The following is a 16,494-nucleotide window of genomic DNA, read 5'->3' on the forward strand; positions in this document are numbered from 1 at the left end:
TATAATACTTTTAGTAATAAAAGTCACTATTAAAATTTTAAGTGTCTGTCACACAAGTCACATCAAAACAACAGTTACAAAGCCTCTGCTGTTCAGTAATCTCAATAATCTATTTTGGGTTCATTCAGTAATTTGTGACACAGCTTTAATATTCCCTTAAAATGTTCACCACTCCAATGCCACATCCTGTCCTAGGGGGACGTGGGCGTATCTCAGTAAGAACAGACTTCATGTGAGAGCTCTGGGTGAGAAAAATAACTTAGTGCTTACTTACTAGGTGATATCTTAACATGCTGCAAAATAAAGTGAGGTTTTTTTTTACAGCCAAGTAGTATCCCAGAAGAAAATTTTACACTTTACGACAGCATGGATGGACCCAGAGAACATTTTGCTAAGTGAAGTGAGCCAGTCAGAGAAAGACAAATACCATATGATTTCACTCATATATGGAATCTAATGAACAAATTGAACAAAGAAGCAAATAGAGACAGACTCATAGATAGAGAACAGGATGAGAGCTATGGGGTCAGGCAGGAGAGGTCAAGGGATGGAGGGACTAAGCAAAAGGACAAAAGGACTCATGGACATTGACAACAGTGTGGTGATTATCGGGGAGATGGGAGTAAAGGAGACTAAATGGTAGTGGAAAAAATATAATATTTTTTTTAAAAATGAGACTTACCAGTAGAACCTGTTTGGTACAACCCCTTCCTGGATAAGCTGCCACCTTCTCCCAAATTCAGCAGAGCTGTATAACTATAGAGAAAAGAAATTACTTAGCACCATGACCCTACTGTACATTGAAGGCAGAAACATCAGTTCATCAGATCAGTAATAATAATAATAGTGCCTACCATGTATTGAGCACCTGCCACATGTCAGGGGAACACTTCACACATCATCTCTACTCCTCACATACATTTTGCAAGGCAGATATTAATATCCCCATTTCACAGGTGAGACACCTGAAGCTTAGGAAGATTAATTGTTGGCAATCACATGCCCTCTAAATATTGGCATGGACTAGAATTCATAACCCCTTCTGCCTGGTGACAAAGTCAGCTGACTCACATGACCTAGCATATGCGGGTCATTGTGCGGGATATACAGGAGTGTTAAGTCTAGACTTGGCTCTCAAAGAGCAGATAAAATAACCTGAATGTTACTAAAATAATGAGAAATGCATAAGGCATCCATGGATAAAGGGATGCACAGGGAAAAGATTCAGCAGTCAATCAGGGAAGCTTCACAGACTCTGTGGAGGTTCAGCTGGGATCTGAAGGAATGATAGCATTCAAACTGACAAAAATAGGACAAGCGTTACCCACAAAGGGAACAATATAAGTCCGAGTGGGGAGATACACATGGACAAGACATGAATAAGGCTGGTTTATCTAAATGAGTTTAGATGAAAATGTTGAGGGAAAGGCTTTGAATGAATAGTCAGGGAGATGGGAATATATCCTGCAGACAAGAGGGGCCAGTGTTGCTCTTTTCAACAGTGACCGGAACTTCGGGCTATAAAAGGAGCCAACATTGAATAAGTTCTTACTTAGTCACCTGAGTGTTTGCTTCTTATGTACTATTTCTTTTAATGCATTCACCATCCCTGTGATACATGAAGCTATTACGACCATTTTACCCTTGGTTATATAGCTGGTAAGAGTTCAAGTCCATTTGTTACACTGTGTCAGGACCCCCCAAGGGCAACTGCATGGAAACATTGCCCATGAGACAGGATCTAACCTTCTACGAAGCCACCCTCTTTTCCATCCTGCTCTTCCTTGCTCACGTGACATACCCGGAACCCTCTTGTGCCTCCAGAAGTGTCCCCTGATGGCAGACCAGAGATTTCTATTGCTATAGGCATTCTGGTTCCCACAGGTCACTTGGCTATTGTCTTGAAAAATACCATCTGGAACATTTTTTTTCTGCTATGTGCCCTGTCTCTAACCCACTCACAAACCCCAAACTCCTGCTATTGCATTGACCAAATTCCAGTGAGTGAATGGTGAGTAACTATGGTCTGAGTGCTCTGATTGCCTAGCCTTGTCCTCTCTCCCCAGCCCCGGCACTCAGCGAAGAGTCAATGACTCACCAGGGGACTCGCCAAGGCTGCAGATGCACTAGGCGTGTCCAAGGAACAAGGCAGCTCAAGTGAGTAAGCACTGGCCCTTGAAAAAGCTTTCTATACCACTGTGCCCACTGCATCAAAACACACCCTAAAGCCAAAATAAAGCTGCAACATCCGGCTACTAAAGCAAACAGTTCCACTGGCTCTGACTACACAGTATTTGGGCATCCAGACAAGGAAAACCAGTGGCTTTTTTCTTTCACGTTTTATCATTCTTTACTGCCCTATCATCTCTGGGGAACAAAGTTTTCCCAGGTACATTCATGCTTGATTCATTTTAAAAGTGCTAAGGAGAGAAGTAGACACAGCTCCCTTCATAAACATAATAGAGGATAGGACAACCCACTCTTCACTCAAGCCCACGCAGCCAGAGTACCCCTGTCCCGCTTCTTAATCCCCAGCATGTCCTGAATAGCTTACATTTTAACATACAGACTGGCATAGCAACAGCAATATCCCAAGGACTGTGGGCTTCTCCCTCTCCCCTTGCTCTACCTTTTTTTTCCAAACCCAAAACCATGCTGCTTTGCATGAATTTAAAGGGAACAGGGTTCCCACCATTGTGTGTGCCTCTGTCTATATGTAAATGTATGTTAATATATCTATTTATATACAAATATTTATGCCAATGTAACAGCATCCAGACAGTTTAAAATAATAATTTTGTATGAAGGCTGATTCACATGTATGCTGAAAGTCCTATGTTAACTCTGAGGTCTCATAGAGCAACACCAAGCGATGGTTATCCAGGCTCCCATATGGAATCCGTCTCCATGAGGAATTGTTGGGTGTCGACATCTGTGTGTGTGGAGTATTTTTTTCCTTCTATGTCTTTTTAAATGGATCCCCCGGGCTTGGATACAAACCTGTGAACCAGTCAGGTGTGTCCCATAATATTTGTTTTTATCTTCTTCAAGGGGTTGTTTATATTTGTGAGCATCCAGAGGCCGCTCAAGCAGTGGGTATACTTGACAGTCCAATAAAAAACAAGCTTCTCTTATGCAGCTCAGTGGCATCCTCTTCAGGCTCCTCTCTCAAAAGGCGCCCTTTGCCTTCCCTCCTTCCCATTCACATCTGGGCATATTCCCCCTGCCACGCCTCCATTCATACTACTCACTCTGGCGGAGGTGGCTCAGAATGTGCCTGCTTCAGTGACTGCCAGTCTTCTGTTTAGGCCCAGATCAAGGTAATCTTCTCTGTGAACCCTCTCCTACACATGAAAATTTGTGGTGGCTTCATTTCCAAAGAACTATGGCACAGTAACAGTTGCTATCACACTACAGGACACATATTTATATTTAGCTTTCTTAGTAGCCTTTTAAGAGAGTCTTCTATGAATGCAAGGCAGAGCCTCCTTCCTATCTAAAAACCACCCTAATATATCTAAGACCACACCCTACATCTTTGATGGGAAATTGCAAAGGTTTTATGTGTTGGGATTCCCATTGCTCTCTATCCACACTGTGCCTAGCACATAGAAGATGATAAAGGGGGAAAAAAGCATAGATTTTGCACCATGCAAATGCCTTAAGGATGAGTATACCTAGTACAGCTGCCAAGTTGCTCAATGGATGGACAATGGGAATTTATCAGAGGAATATGTTGTGCTTCCATAGATCCATAACTAGAAGCCTATACCTACACAAACGAACAAAAACAAGCAAATAAAAACTATAAATGTCAGTATCTTTGAAACTCCCAAGGATTTGCAGCAAGCAGTTCTTGCATATTCATTCATCCTTACACAAAGCTCTGTATCATCTTCCACCTATCACTTCAAAGATTTGCCCCCCTAAGAGGTTAATTGTCCAGCCTGGTGTTCTACCAAGAAAAGCAGAAAATGACTCACAGCCATTCAAGTTAATGTGTTAATTAAACCTGCAGAGTCTGACAGCAAAGTTCTCCACAGAGCAGGGGATGGTATCAAAGCCTTTTACCAGATGACTGTCTCAGCAGCAGCAGTGGGAGGCTTTGCGTTGAAACAAGTCAATGTCCTTTAATAGTATCCACGGAGTCGGCAGCCCCTAAGGAAACTTATGTGCCTCCCTGTGTGCCCCTGGCCCCCATTTCTGTGACTGTCATAACACAGAACTGAGAACTAGCATCACTGCCCGTCACGTCCTCAGCCTACAGAGGATGGCGGAGAGGGCGAGAGAATATCTGAACCAGTTTCAGGAGAACAATGTCCACCTGCGAACCTCTGTCACTCATGGAGGGGTTTGTGTTTTGTTTTTGTTTTGCTAACACTGGTACAAAATATTGAGGAAAAGATTGAAGGAATAGAAAGCTTATAAAGGGAGGGAGGAAAGATTCAAGGCAGGAGATCCTTACTACCTAAAACCATTCTAAACAATCTGGGGCTACTTCCCTGCCTAAGTGAAACTCAGTGAGCTCAGACTTGATGCTCAGCTCTGCGCAAGACCTATTAGCAACCTCAGGGCCTAACCCTCCACTCTGTCATGCTGGTCTGGGGCTGTAAACTCCTCTTTGGGCCATACTCCTCTCCTGAATAGTCTCTCTCTCTCTCTCTCTCTCTCTCTCTCTCTCTCTCTCTCTCTCTCTCTCTCTCTCTCTCTCTCTGTCTCCCTCTCCCTCCCCGCCCTCCATCTTCCACATTGATTTGTTTTCTTGTTATCTGACTTTATCTGCTTTAAGAAGAATATAGATTAAAAATACAGTTAATTGCAAGGGTTTTGTTATGAACTTTTAAAAATATCCTCACCTGAGAGTATATTTATTGATTTTAGAGTGAGAGGAAGCAGGGAGAGAGACAGAAAGCCAGACAGACACATCAATGTGTGAGAGAAACATCTATCCGTCATCTCCCAAATGTGCCCCAGTCAGGGATCGAGCCCACAACCTAGATATCTGCGCTGACTGGAATCGAACCCACAACCTATTTTTGGTGTACCAGACAACACTCCAACCAACCAAGCCACCTGACCAGGGCTGTTATGAGCTTTTAATCAATTGTTCAATCCTCTCTGGGGCCACCCTTAGGAGGGGGAGGGTCACAGGATCCAAGGATGCAAAAGAAGGATGCCACCTGGGCCCGGGAATGAGATTCATCAGTTTTGCTCAGGATTTCTAACCTACAGCAGATTAAGAAGGCATGCTATACAGCGGTATGAAAGCAGCTATTTCCAACTCGCATTTTCCATCTTCTTACCATTCACGTTTGGCTGAATCCTGAGAAGAATACCCTCCTTCTTTGAAGAGAAATTCAACTTCCTTCTGATGATGCAAAAGCTTGCTGTTGTCACAGTCCCTGGAAAGTCTTCTCAGTATTCCTCACTTGGATCAATACAGCTCCTCTTTTCAGATTGTTCCACAGGTACCCATTAGGCATTTTCTTTCGCAGCTAGGAAATCGGTCCAAGGACACAATTCCACAGAAGGTAAAAATTATAACATGTTTCAAGTCTTCGGTTGATGGGATTGGAAGCAGTTCACCACAGAGTTCCCCGTGGCAACTTCCCTGGTCAGGAGGCGGGTCCCTGGGTCTCCTCCACACAGGCTCCTTGAGAGGCTTCCACGCTGGTGGAACACTTCCTGCTGTTGGCTCTTTTCAAGGTTGCCTGCTCCTTCCTCTTTGCTTCTCTGCCCTTAACATTGCAGAGGCAGGGGGCCTGCAAATTGCACTTCTTGAAAAGGCTGACAGAAAACCCTGCCAGTTCTGTTTTATTTGCCTCATCCTAACGCTGCCCTGGGGGTGGTCTGGGTACAAAGCTCTCATCAACCTCATGATTCTCCACTGCTCACTGAAGTTACTGCATTCTTTATAGCCAGAAAGAGATGGTACCTTCAGGACTTCAAGTGAATGCCCAATGCCAGACCTGAGGCATGGCAAATATCAAGCTCTTTCTTCCATAGGAAGAAAGAGAATTCTCTCAGAGAAACCCATGATCTTCAGAAGGATGCTCTGCTCCACAGCACAGGAAAAGGCCAGAGCTCACTCCAAAGGGAAACCACATTCAGTGGTACCTAAAATAATTTCATGAAACTTCACTAAATGCTGACACAAGACTTTTCCTTGGCCGGTGAGTACGGGGGTAGATAATGAGAAAACCACGGTGACCATTCCAGACCAACACCCCACCCCCACCAGAAAAAGCTGGCTTATCAGGACAATGCATAGTAATGTGAACTATTATGTTCAGATGCCAGAGAGGAAAAGTGAGGAACCTGCCAAAACTTTCCAGGTGGGCCTAGGAGTACAGCTAAAATTTCTCCATGTGAAGATGTGGAGTAATGGCATTCCAGGGCGAACGGGTCAGTCTGAGCAAATTAATAAGAGTCACAAAGCTCACAGCGGTATTTCCATGGGCTGGGACACAAAAGGAAAAGGGAAGTGGGAGCAGAGGCTATAAGCAGAGCCTGGGAGCCGGCTGAAGAGATGCTACACTACCTGAACTTGTGGGAGCAAATGTAGACTGGACCCAAATATCATGGAGGTGGGAAGACAAGACTGAGACAGAATGTTGCCCTGTCACTGGCTCCATCGATCAGTCCCCAGCCTGGACTAATCAGATGTGTCACCAGCTATTCCCCAGCTGTCCCCGAAGTCTGTCACATGCCCCACAGCTAGGTTTGGCACTTTGAGGCAGGCTTGGTGTTAGCTGAGAAGGAAGGGTCACAATGTGACTATGGTCCAGTTCCATTTATGGACACTTCCTGTGCATGTTGGTCTGGAAGTATATAGGACAGGCAATTATGAGGTGGAATCTTGGTCTTAAATATTCTCTAATATGGATGGAGAAATAAACACAAGAGAAATAAAATAGTAGCTAAGGTAAGAATCCATACCATAAATCCCATATGGTCATACCATATTTAAAGGCATAGATGAAGCAGCCCAGCAGTTTTCAGAGATAAAATAAGCAGAAGGAGAAAACTGTCAGTTGGAACATAATTGGAATCTTGGTAAGAGGTCCATTGGCAGCATGAAGATGGAATGGAGGAAAGATATCAGTGAGAGGGTGACTGCGACAGGCCAGGGAGCAGATGGGTGTCTGGATTAGTCAGATCCCCTGGGTGTGAGAAGGATAAAAGGGAATAATATTTATTTTAAAAATAAACAAACAAGCAAAACTAAACTAAGTCTTCAAAAAAATCTGACTCGTTGTAGAGCATAAGACTATCAGTTCTGAAAGCCCCTGTAATTTTTCTCTTCTTTTCTTTTTTTTTTTTTTTTGGCGCAGGCAGGGATAGAATTTGCATACAGATCCCTAGGATTAGAGCTGGGACTAGGTTGCGGGAACAGGTGCACAGGGGTCACAGCGCTTGTGTCTCTCAAGGTGTCATGAGCTGGTGTGATGAATCCCAGGGGGCTGCTAGGAGCCAGGCAGCCAGCCAGGGGCCATGTCCCTCTTGCTCACAGGTCCCTCCCTCTCCCTTCCTCTTCTGCCTTGATTGTGATCATCAAACAATAGTCCTCCTTCTGCTCTGAAAATCAGCTCTTTAAATGGGCACCACAGCATTTGTCAGAGGGGACAGGTCTCATGGTAGGTAGGACAGGAAGAAGATGGTAAATAAAAATAGGGGAGGAAAGGCAATGAAAGAGAAGAAAAACCGTATCTCGATGGCTTTTCTAGCGAGGCCAGTGTGTTGGTGCAGGAAGGACAAGTTTGAAGACAAACTTGGCTTAGACCCCCCCAGCTCTGCCATCGCTTGCTATGCTCCCTTGAGAAATTTCCGTAACCCTTCGTAGCCTCGGACTCCCCACATGCTAAACAGGCATCATGATAAGTCTTAGGTTCGGTCTGAGAATAAAGTTGACTGCTCCATGTGAAAAGTCCAAGCACAGTGCTCGCTACGGAGTAGTCGATGCTAGCTCTCCTCTTGGCACTCTCCCCGCCGCAGCCTCTGCCCACCTTCTACTACCGATTATTGCCTTCAGACCCTGAGGAAGGGAGGAAGAGAATGGCAGGGGAAAGCAGATGTGATTGCTTTTTTCCCTCTAGATGTCCGGGAAGCAAGGGAGGATCTTAGACAACACTTCCGTGTCCCCGCCTCTCAGAGGGAGGATAGCGCAGCATGGCCTTTCCCAGAGCAGCGGAGGCTCTGTGGCTCTGGAGCACAACAGATCCTCTTGTCCTGGGACATTTTCCCATCACACCTGTACGTTAGGTCGGCCGGGGAGGTACGGGAGTTAAGCAAGTCTGGAGAATGAGAGCCTTGGAGATCTGTGTTTGTGCCTTTTCATCTGATAATACTTTATACTAATCGTGTAGTTCAGTTAAAGGACCTGGCAATTTTAGGAGGGTCCCTGACTTTGGGCTTCTCTTCCTCTTGCCAGCTTTGAGATCCTGGCTGGGGCCCTGAACCTCTTAGGACAGTGACTTTGTCCTGTAATCTGTACTTACAATCCCATTATAATGAAGGTAGGGGGTTGGCAAGATAACATTGTTAATCAAAAAAAGGTAAAAACAATAGAGTCATACATTTACAGAATCTGTCTATTTTTCCTGCTCTCAAAACCATTTCCCTCCTGAGCTTATCCTTGGTTGCAACCACTCTTGGCAAGAAAACCTGAGAATTACTAGATTTCTAGAGGGCCACCCTTAGAGATAGGCCTTTTTCTGGGTCCTTTCAACTCATTTAAGAAAGGGACCCATGCTCTTATGAGGTCAAATGGCCTTCAAACTTGTCCACTAGTACCTGGATTAGGGAGGTGGATAGACAGGACCCAAACAGCTGGCTAAGACATTGTACAAACAAAAACGCAACTATTTCGAAGCTTCAGTGGCTACCAAATAGCATAGTTGTGCCTGTCAAACCTGAATCCCAGTGACTCCTTTTCAAATGCACATTTTTCCTTTTTTTGCAGCAAATTTCACTCAAACTATTAGGGACAGGTAGATCAAACTGTTCAAGGTAGCAATTGAAAAGTAATGATACAAACAGGTTAAACAAGGTATCTAAGGTGAGCACAGCCCTTCCTTGTTTGCATATGAGGGCATTTCAGCTTGAAAATTTGTTTTATAAACAAGCATTGGGGTTGACATTTAGCAAACTCCCTGACTTCCACTCTAATTGCCAGTTTTGTACTTGGATACTTAAATTATGTATATATTCATGAGATTAGAAATCAGCTCTGACATTGGGAAATTTCAAGCACCTGGAAATCCTGCCAAACCAGCATGGTCTATAATGCTCAACATATTCCTTATAAATAACTGAGTGCCTTTTTACTTAATGCAGTGCCTTGGGGAAACATGATGGCATTAGTTAGATATCAGTTTCCTTAGTGTTTGTGCTTGTATAGAAATCATTTGAATATCCCCGGGGGTTTGAATTTTAAGGATCTGTGTATCTTTTTATTTCAGTTTACCCTTTGACATTAAGGGGCTGCTAGGTCTATTAAAAAACAAACAGAGTTCCCATGAAGGCAAATATTGAATACTTAAATATTTAATGGTTTACTGTTATCATAATCAATAATATTTTGTGAGCACTGCCTATCTTTCTTGTTCCATTCATTCTGGTTCCCTGGTACCTTTTAGTGATTGACTATGAAGACATTCAACACTGACTGAAGTGCCTACAACTTCAGGTGCTGAAAAGACACTGAACGACTGCTAAGGCAGCCCTGCGTCTAAATCCAGCGATGCCACACCAGGCCGTCTATCTCTCCGGTCTTTGAATAATATATTGGGGAGAATCTACTGTTGCTGGGTGCAAGTGTTAAGTGTTTTACATATGCTATCTCAGCCTCCTCAAACAGACCTGGGAGGCAGGCACTGCTATTATTCCTTCCACTTTACAGTTGGAGAAACTATAAAATTAAGTGACCGACTGAGGGTCACTGAGCCATTAGGAGAGTCTGAGAGAGGAGAGAGCTGATGCTTCTACCTACTTTGCTGTATTGATTATCAGTGGTGAGAAACCAGTACGAGTGAATTTTGGAAAATACCGGACATCTATTCCCTTATCAGTAATCACTATTTCTCAGGAAATGTCTGCATTCAAAGTAGCTATGATAAGCAATGCCCCTCTGTTAGGGACCAGGCAGGGGAAAAAAAAGAAAAGAAAAAAAGAGAAGATACATTTTAACGAATAGACATGAAACTGGTTAAATAAAAGTTAGCACTGGTAGAGAGAAGGCAAGAACTAAAAGTAATTCTTTTTAAAAATTTACTTTTTTGCACATTACTAAAATTCTATTGCATTTTCTAGCAAAACATTGGTAGTATAATTTTTTTGTTTCCATCAATATATGATTTAAATTCAAAGTCAGACTTCACTTAATACAGAGAACACCTACTGTTAATATTCAGAGTTTCAATTATGTGTGCAAAGAGACTCCTTATCAAAACATGCTTTCTCCCTTAAAACCATGTTCTACTTTTACATGTATCTTATTCACATATACCAAAATATTAAAGGTGAGGCCAACAAGCAAGCATTAAGATTTATTTCTTTCATAAACTGTGTTTCTTTGGAATATGGAGGAGATCAGAAATCATGCAGATCCCTGTGTAGTATTACTGCTGACTCCTAGAGTTCCAAAGTAGGTGAGAATATAAACTTGTGAATATCCCAGAACTGCCACAAAGTTCAAGGGTGGCCCACCAAACTGTCTTAGAAGTTTTGTACTCACTGGACAGAATCGATCATTCAATTGAATGTTTTTTTTTAAATTTTTTAATCATAAAACAAGGTAACACCTCCTGAAATAAAGGCGACCGAGAGACCCATGAACCGGAGAAAAATAAAGATGATGTGAAAAACAGAAGAAAAAGAAAAAAAAGTGATTTGGGGACTAATACAAGGCAGCCAGATGAGCTTTATTTGTCCTACACTATTTGCATTTTAAATTTTGTAAACACTTAAAAATAAGAAAATGCACCAGTCTGCAGCACTGTTTACAATAGCCAAGTGCTGGAAAAGGCCTAAGTGTCCGTCTGTAGATGAGTGGATCAAACAACTGTGGTACATTTACACAATGGAGTACTATGTAATAGAAAGAAAGAACTCCTGCCATTTGTGATAACATGGATGGAACTAGAGAGAATTATGCTTAGCAAAATAAGCCAGGCAATTAAAGACAAATACCATGTGATATCACCTAGTACAGGAAACCAATGAACAATACAAACAAATGAGCAAAACTGAATGAGAGGCATGTAAACAAGGAACAGAGTAACAATTATGGGGAGGGGGTAAGTAAGGGAAAGGTTTAGTAAAGGAACTAGTATAAATAACCCATGGACACGGACAATGAGGTGGGGATTAACTGTGGGAGAAGGGGTGGGCTGGGTGGGTGGAGGAGCAATGGTGGAAAAAAGTGGGACAACTGTAATAGAAAAACAATGAATAAAATCAAAAACTTAAAAAAAAAAAAGAAAGAAAATGCCACGTTTCAATCAAAGCAGGACCACATTCCGCAAAGAACCCCGAAGGGCTGATGACGCTGGAGGAGCCGTCCTCAGGGGCAAGAACAGCGGTTGGGGGTTCACCAACATCGCCCTCTTCTACGCGAACACCTGCCATCTGGTGTCCCACAGCTCAGAACTGCCACTGTGTTCCGATCTCGATTGCCTGTGTAGCAACTGAGGTCATGGCCTAGACTGAGCTTCACATCCCTAAAGGGGGGGGGGGGGGGCAGCACACTGCACAGGGCCAGAGCAGAGTGGTCCTTCCTGTTTATGGTCAGGGGCACGGGCCCTTCTGCAGAGCCACCCACGAGGACATGCCAGCCTAGACAGGCAGATCACAGGGCCTCTCCTCCCGGGCCGCTCCCTGGCTTGAGTCCCCAGCAGTGTCCTTGTTGGTTCCGCAACATTGCACAGCCCTCCCCACTTCCTCCAGGACAACCAACCCCCCACATAGCAGCCAGGACGGCCAGCAAAGCTGAAGCATATGTATCTTCTTCTACTTGCCTCCGATTTTTTTTTTTCTTTCAGTTGCATCTGTGTTTTGTTTCAAATGTTTCCCAACACATCATGTTGAGCGAGGTGTGGCAGACAGACTGATAGATGCCATTGCAGGTGATGTTTTAGAGCACAGTTTGTACACGACTTAATTGCCAGATTAAAATAAAGATGCGATCCGGTTGTCTCAGCCTGCTGCTAGGCCTGCCCTTGGCGATTTTCTGTATTGAGGCAAGAAAGTGGGGGATGCTGGCAGGGAGGTGAAGGAATGTACCTTCCTCTCCTACTTGCTTGGTTTCCTCATGCAAAGAAACCAAAAGAACAAGCACAGTGTTTGCTTTTCTACTGCAAAAGTGCAGAAATGAAAAAGGACAGAAATATATAAAGGAAAGGAAGGTTTTAGTGCTTCTATAGTAAATAAATGCCATGGAATTCTTCACAGGGTCTGCAGTGACTCACTGTTTCGTTTTTCTTTTCTTTTTTTTTTTTTTTTTTTTGTAAGAAATATAAGCAGGGGGACTTTATGTGAACATCATCCCTCTTCCCATTGGATATAAACTTCCCATAATGTCTGCAATGTTTATTTTCCTGGAGATTCCAGAGCTTTCCAAAGGCACAGCCTCACACAGAGCCTTCAGAGGCCAAGGGACCCAGCTCCTGTTCCTGTATCAAGCCCCCAGCAGAGCTTCCTAAGCAGTCAGACCACTTCTCTGAGAACTTCAAAGAGAAAAAAGGCCTGGGGAGCTGAGGGCCAATTCAAGAAAATATTTACCTCTTGGCAACCTCCTAGACACTGAATACCACAGAGAAAATTTCTGTCTCTAAGAAAAAAAAGACTACAACATCAAAATTTCCTGACTTTATAGATTCTGAGGGCATTTGGCCATACACATTTCTCCCTGATTAAAAGGGTTTTTTTTTGTTGTTGTTGTTATTTATTTATTTATCTTTTTAAGCCTGGCTTCCCACAGAACTGATGGCCAGCAAAACTCAATCTTGGGCCAGAAAGGACAATCTGCTCAACTGAATTCTTTGAGTATCCTAAAATGCTCCCATCAAAAATCAAAAAGCCTCCACTGCGTGTTCAGGCATTCAAGCTGAAATGCAATCAGAGCAGAACACCATGGTCCATATGGGCTCCATTCCAGAAGGCAGAGATCCAGACTCTGTCTTCAGGGCCTTCAAGGGCTCATTCGTGGAAGGAGAGAAAAGCAATGGCAGGAAAATACAGGGGAAATGGATGTGACTGTGTATTCAAAAGAGGGAGAGGATGCCTGAAGGAGACACCAAGGACTGCATGCAAGGGAAGAGAAGAGAGGAGGATTCTGTTCACAGGTGAATTCTGAAGGAGCTACCCGACAAAACTTTCTAAGAGACAGGACCTTTTGCCTGAAAATTGTGTTCACCATCAGTTGGAGTAAAAACAGCATCCAGCAGAGACAACTAGCACCGAGGCTAAGCTCATAGCTGGGAGTTTTGCAGCAACAGAAACAGCAGCTGTCACAGAAAAACTGATGAGCAATACTTAACATGAAAGAATAAATGTACCTTTTTCTGAGCAAATATAGTCATTGGTCTGCCAACACCGGCATGGGGCCCTCCTTGGTGCTCATAGCGGAATCTCATTAGTGTTAAAAGCTCTGTGATTCATGGGTAATTGCCAGCTATTATTTCCACATCACTGACCCACCTGAGTGGCCACAGACCCTCTCAGCTTGACTTCCAGCCAATCCCATTAGCTAATGGCTCATCTGATGGCTGCATCCCCGCTCCTCATTCTGTGACTCAAGCCCTGCGATAAGGCCCTCTTCTCCAACCCCTACCTAGACCAGCAGCTAATCCATACTTTTTCTTCCTGCCTGATTTCTCCTTCATGCGCTCATGGAGAAACGGAGAGGTGAGCAGAAATCAGTCCATCTGCTCATCTCAAGACAGCACCCTCAAGAATGAGAACCCTACCAAATTCATGTATGGCTTTGTTTCATTCACTGAACTTGAACACGTGATACCAGTGGGTGGGTTTTCTCTTTGGGAAGAGTCATTAACTTCTTCAGGGCAAAGGCTGCTAAGGCTTTTCCCAGCTCCCAAATGATAGAATTCATTTGGTCTCTGGTCACAAAAGATACTTTTTGTCCCAGAACAGGACAACTGTGATATCATCCTAACTGGTCTTCTTGCTTTTAACCATATAATACCACATTTTATCATTATATTTCTACCAGATTCACTTGTGTATTCTATAGCTCTGAACACAGCGTTCCACTGACCAAAATTTTCAAAAGGCACCTAATTAGAAAAAAAATGACTGTGCCTAACAACAAAAATGTCAAGAGAGTCCAAAGTAATCAAGATTCTGTTCCAGAAGTATATAATTAGTTTTACCAAATTTTGGTTTTAGCCAAAGAGAGAAATTCACATCCTTTAAACATGATTCTTTATTTTTGTATTATTACTTATGATATTTCTCTTGTGTAAATGTGTTGCCCACAAAGAAATATAACATACTCATTAAGGTCCAGGTGAAATCATTTCATAAGACCATCATCTCCTGAATTGGTCTGCCAATTTCATATAATCGATCCAGCTATATTGATTGGACATCTATTATATGTGAATGAGAACACTGCTTTTATGGCCTCTTAGACTATTGGTGAACTCATATGTATTTAATCTTCTCCCCCCAGACGGATTAAATGCCCCTTGCTATGGTGATATTATACCAACACTACACCATGCAGAGCACCTAAAATGAATGTGGAGTCTAACTTTTTTTTTTTTCAATCCTTTAGAAGTGCACCTGCAATTATAATTACCCATATGAATACATTTTACAGCAAAGGAAGCCAGCACTAAATACTGTTCACAGTAAATGGCTGAGTTGAGGCCACAGTCCAGAGGTCCCACCTCTTCCAGGGCCACCCCTCTGCCCCAGTCATCATGGGAGGTACCATTTAAAGTGCTGGGACATGAAGGGTTACGTTTTGGGGCATCTCCTCCAGCACAATTGCAAAGATGCATAGTGTTCACTTAGCCAGGTAAATCTGATCTTCACTGTGCCACTAGCATCCTGGGGAAAATTAGCTGACCGTCAGATAAAATACAATCACCCAGCAGATTAAATGACTAATATTCTGTGTCTTGAGCTTCTCAGCCTCGCCTGTAGCAAGTGCCCCGTCCTGGACCAGGTGCAATGTGGCTTGACTCCAGGAATAAAATTATACATTCTACTGAAAGGGTAGCCAGGCTGCTCCAGCAGAAAAAAAATACTAATTGTAAATCTTTTCTATTTTTAGACTGCATTTTATTTGGCAGCAAGGGCAGCATGAATAAAACTCCCATCCTAAGTTTTTTAATCTTCTTCCTTCAACTGCTGGTGTCAGTAGAGACCTTGGAAAGTTGCTTCCACCTTTGTACTCCCTTCAGGAAAAACCTCACGCATTCTACCATCTCTAGATAAAACCCTAGAATATCCCCCTCACTCAGGTAAGTCCAGTATGTCTTCAAACATGTGTACTTTCTAACACGTGAGTCCGCTAAGGAGAATTCTAAGAATGACTTCACTGAACCATGCATTTCACAAAGAGCATCCCGATGTCTCACTATTTTTCTTTTGGCTTCTATGGCTAGAGTCTCTCTCACATTTGCCTATGTATATGTTGGTTCCCTTCCTTTTAATTTAATTGTATTTTCTACCCCCTGTCTGCTGTGGCTCAGTGGATTGAGCATCGGCCTGCAAGCCAAGTGTCGCTGGTTCGATTCCCAGTCAGGGCACATGACTAGGTTGCACGTCAGGTCGCCCAGTTGGGGATGCGAGTGACAGGCAACCACAGAGTGATGTTTCTCTCCCTCTCTCCTCTCCCCTCTCTCTAAAAATAAAATAAATAAATAAGTTTAATTTAATTGTATTTTCTTTTGGTAGTTTCATATTCTACCTAGGAATGTAAGTTCCTTAAAAGCAGGAGCTATATGTATTTTATAGTGCATCTGTAGTATAGAGTACTTGATACATTTTATAGTATGTATCCCATAGCATATATACACACATATCACACACACACACACACACACACACACACACACACACACACACACACACACACAGGCAAAGACACTGAATAGCCAGACCTCATTTTATGCTTTCTTTAAAAAGTAGGACTCCCTTTCAATCCAACCAGGGAGAGAAGAAAAGTCTGGAGATGACCTGGTTCTGACTAATGTTATCTATGTACATTATTATTGTGCCTCTGGCCATTTCTCTCACTGTTTTAGAAAAATTCCTAGCTAGTGTTTTTCACTTGGGGGGGGGGCATCCTTCCTTTTAAGGGTCTTAGGGAAGCTACCCTGGTTCTTTATCTAGAAAAATAATCACCTCTCCAGCTATAAAAAACACTGTCTCAAATCCCATGGGGGACAGGGGATCCTAATGACTAGAAACATCCATGTTAAAAAATGCTTCTCCACAGTGAATTCCTTGGTGTCTAGCTTT

At 43.1% G+C, this 16,494-nt stretch overlaps 1 protein-coding gene across 4 annotated transcripts in view; it reads right to left on the reverse strand.

Moving 5' to 3' along the window:
• SORCS1 (sortilin related VPS10 domain containing receptor 1) overlaps positions 1 to 16,494 on the reverse strand; it is a 504,897-nt gene that overhangs the window by 163,319 nt on the left and 325,084 nt on the right. For all 4 annotated transcript variants that reach the window (XM_090278555.1, XM_090278558.1, XM_090278556.1 and 1 more), the window contains exon 5: positions 683 to 756. In XM_090278555.1, the coding sequence (XP_090134681.1) occupies positions 683 to 756 (74 nt within the window). The remainder of the gene's footprint in view (positions 1 to 682; positions 757 to 16,494) is intronic.

This window comes from Furipterus horrens, unplaced genomic scaffold (assembly GCF_987537825.1).
Source record: "Furipterus horrens unplaced genomic scaffold, mFurHor1.1.pri manual_scaffold_5, whole genome shotgun sequence".
Classification (NCBI taxonomy): Eukaryota; Metazoa; Chordata; class Mammalia; order Chiroptera; family Furipteridae; genus Furipterus; species Furipterus horrens.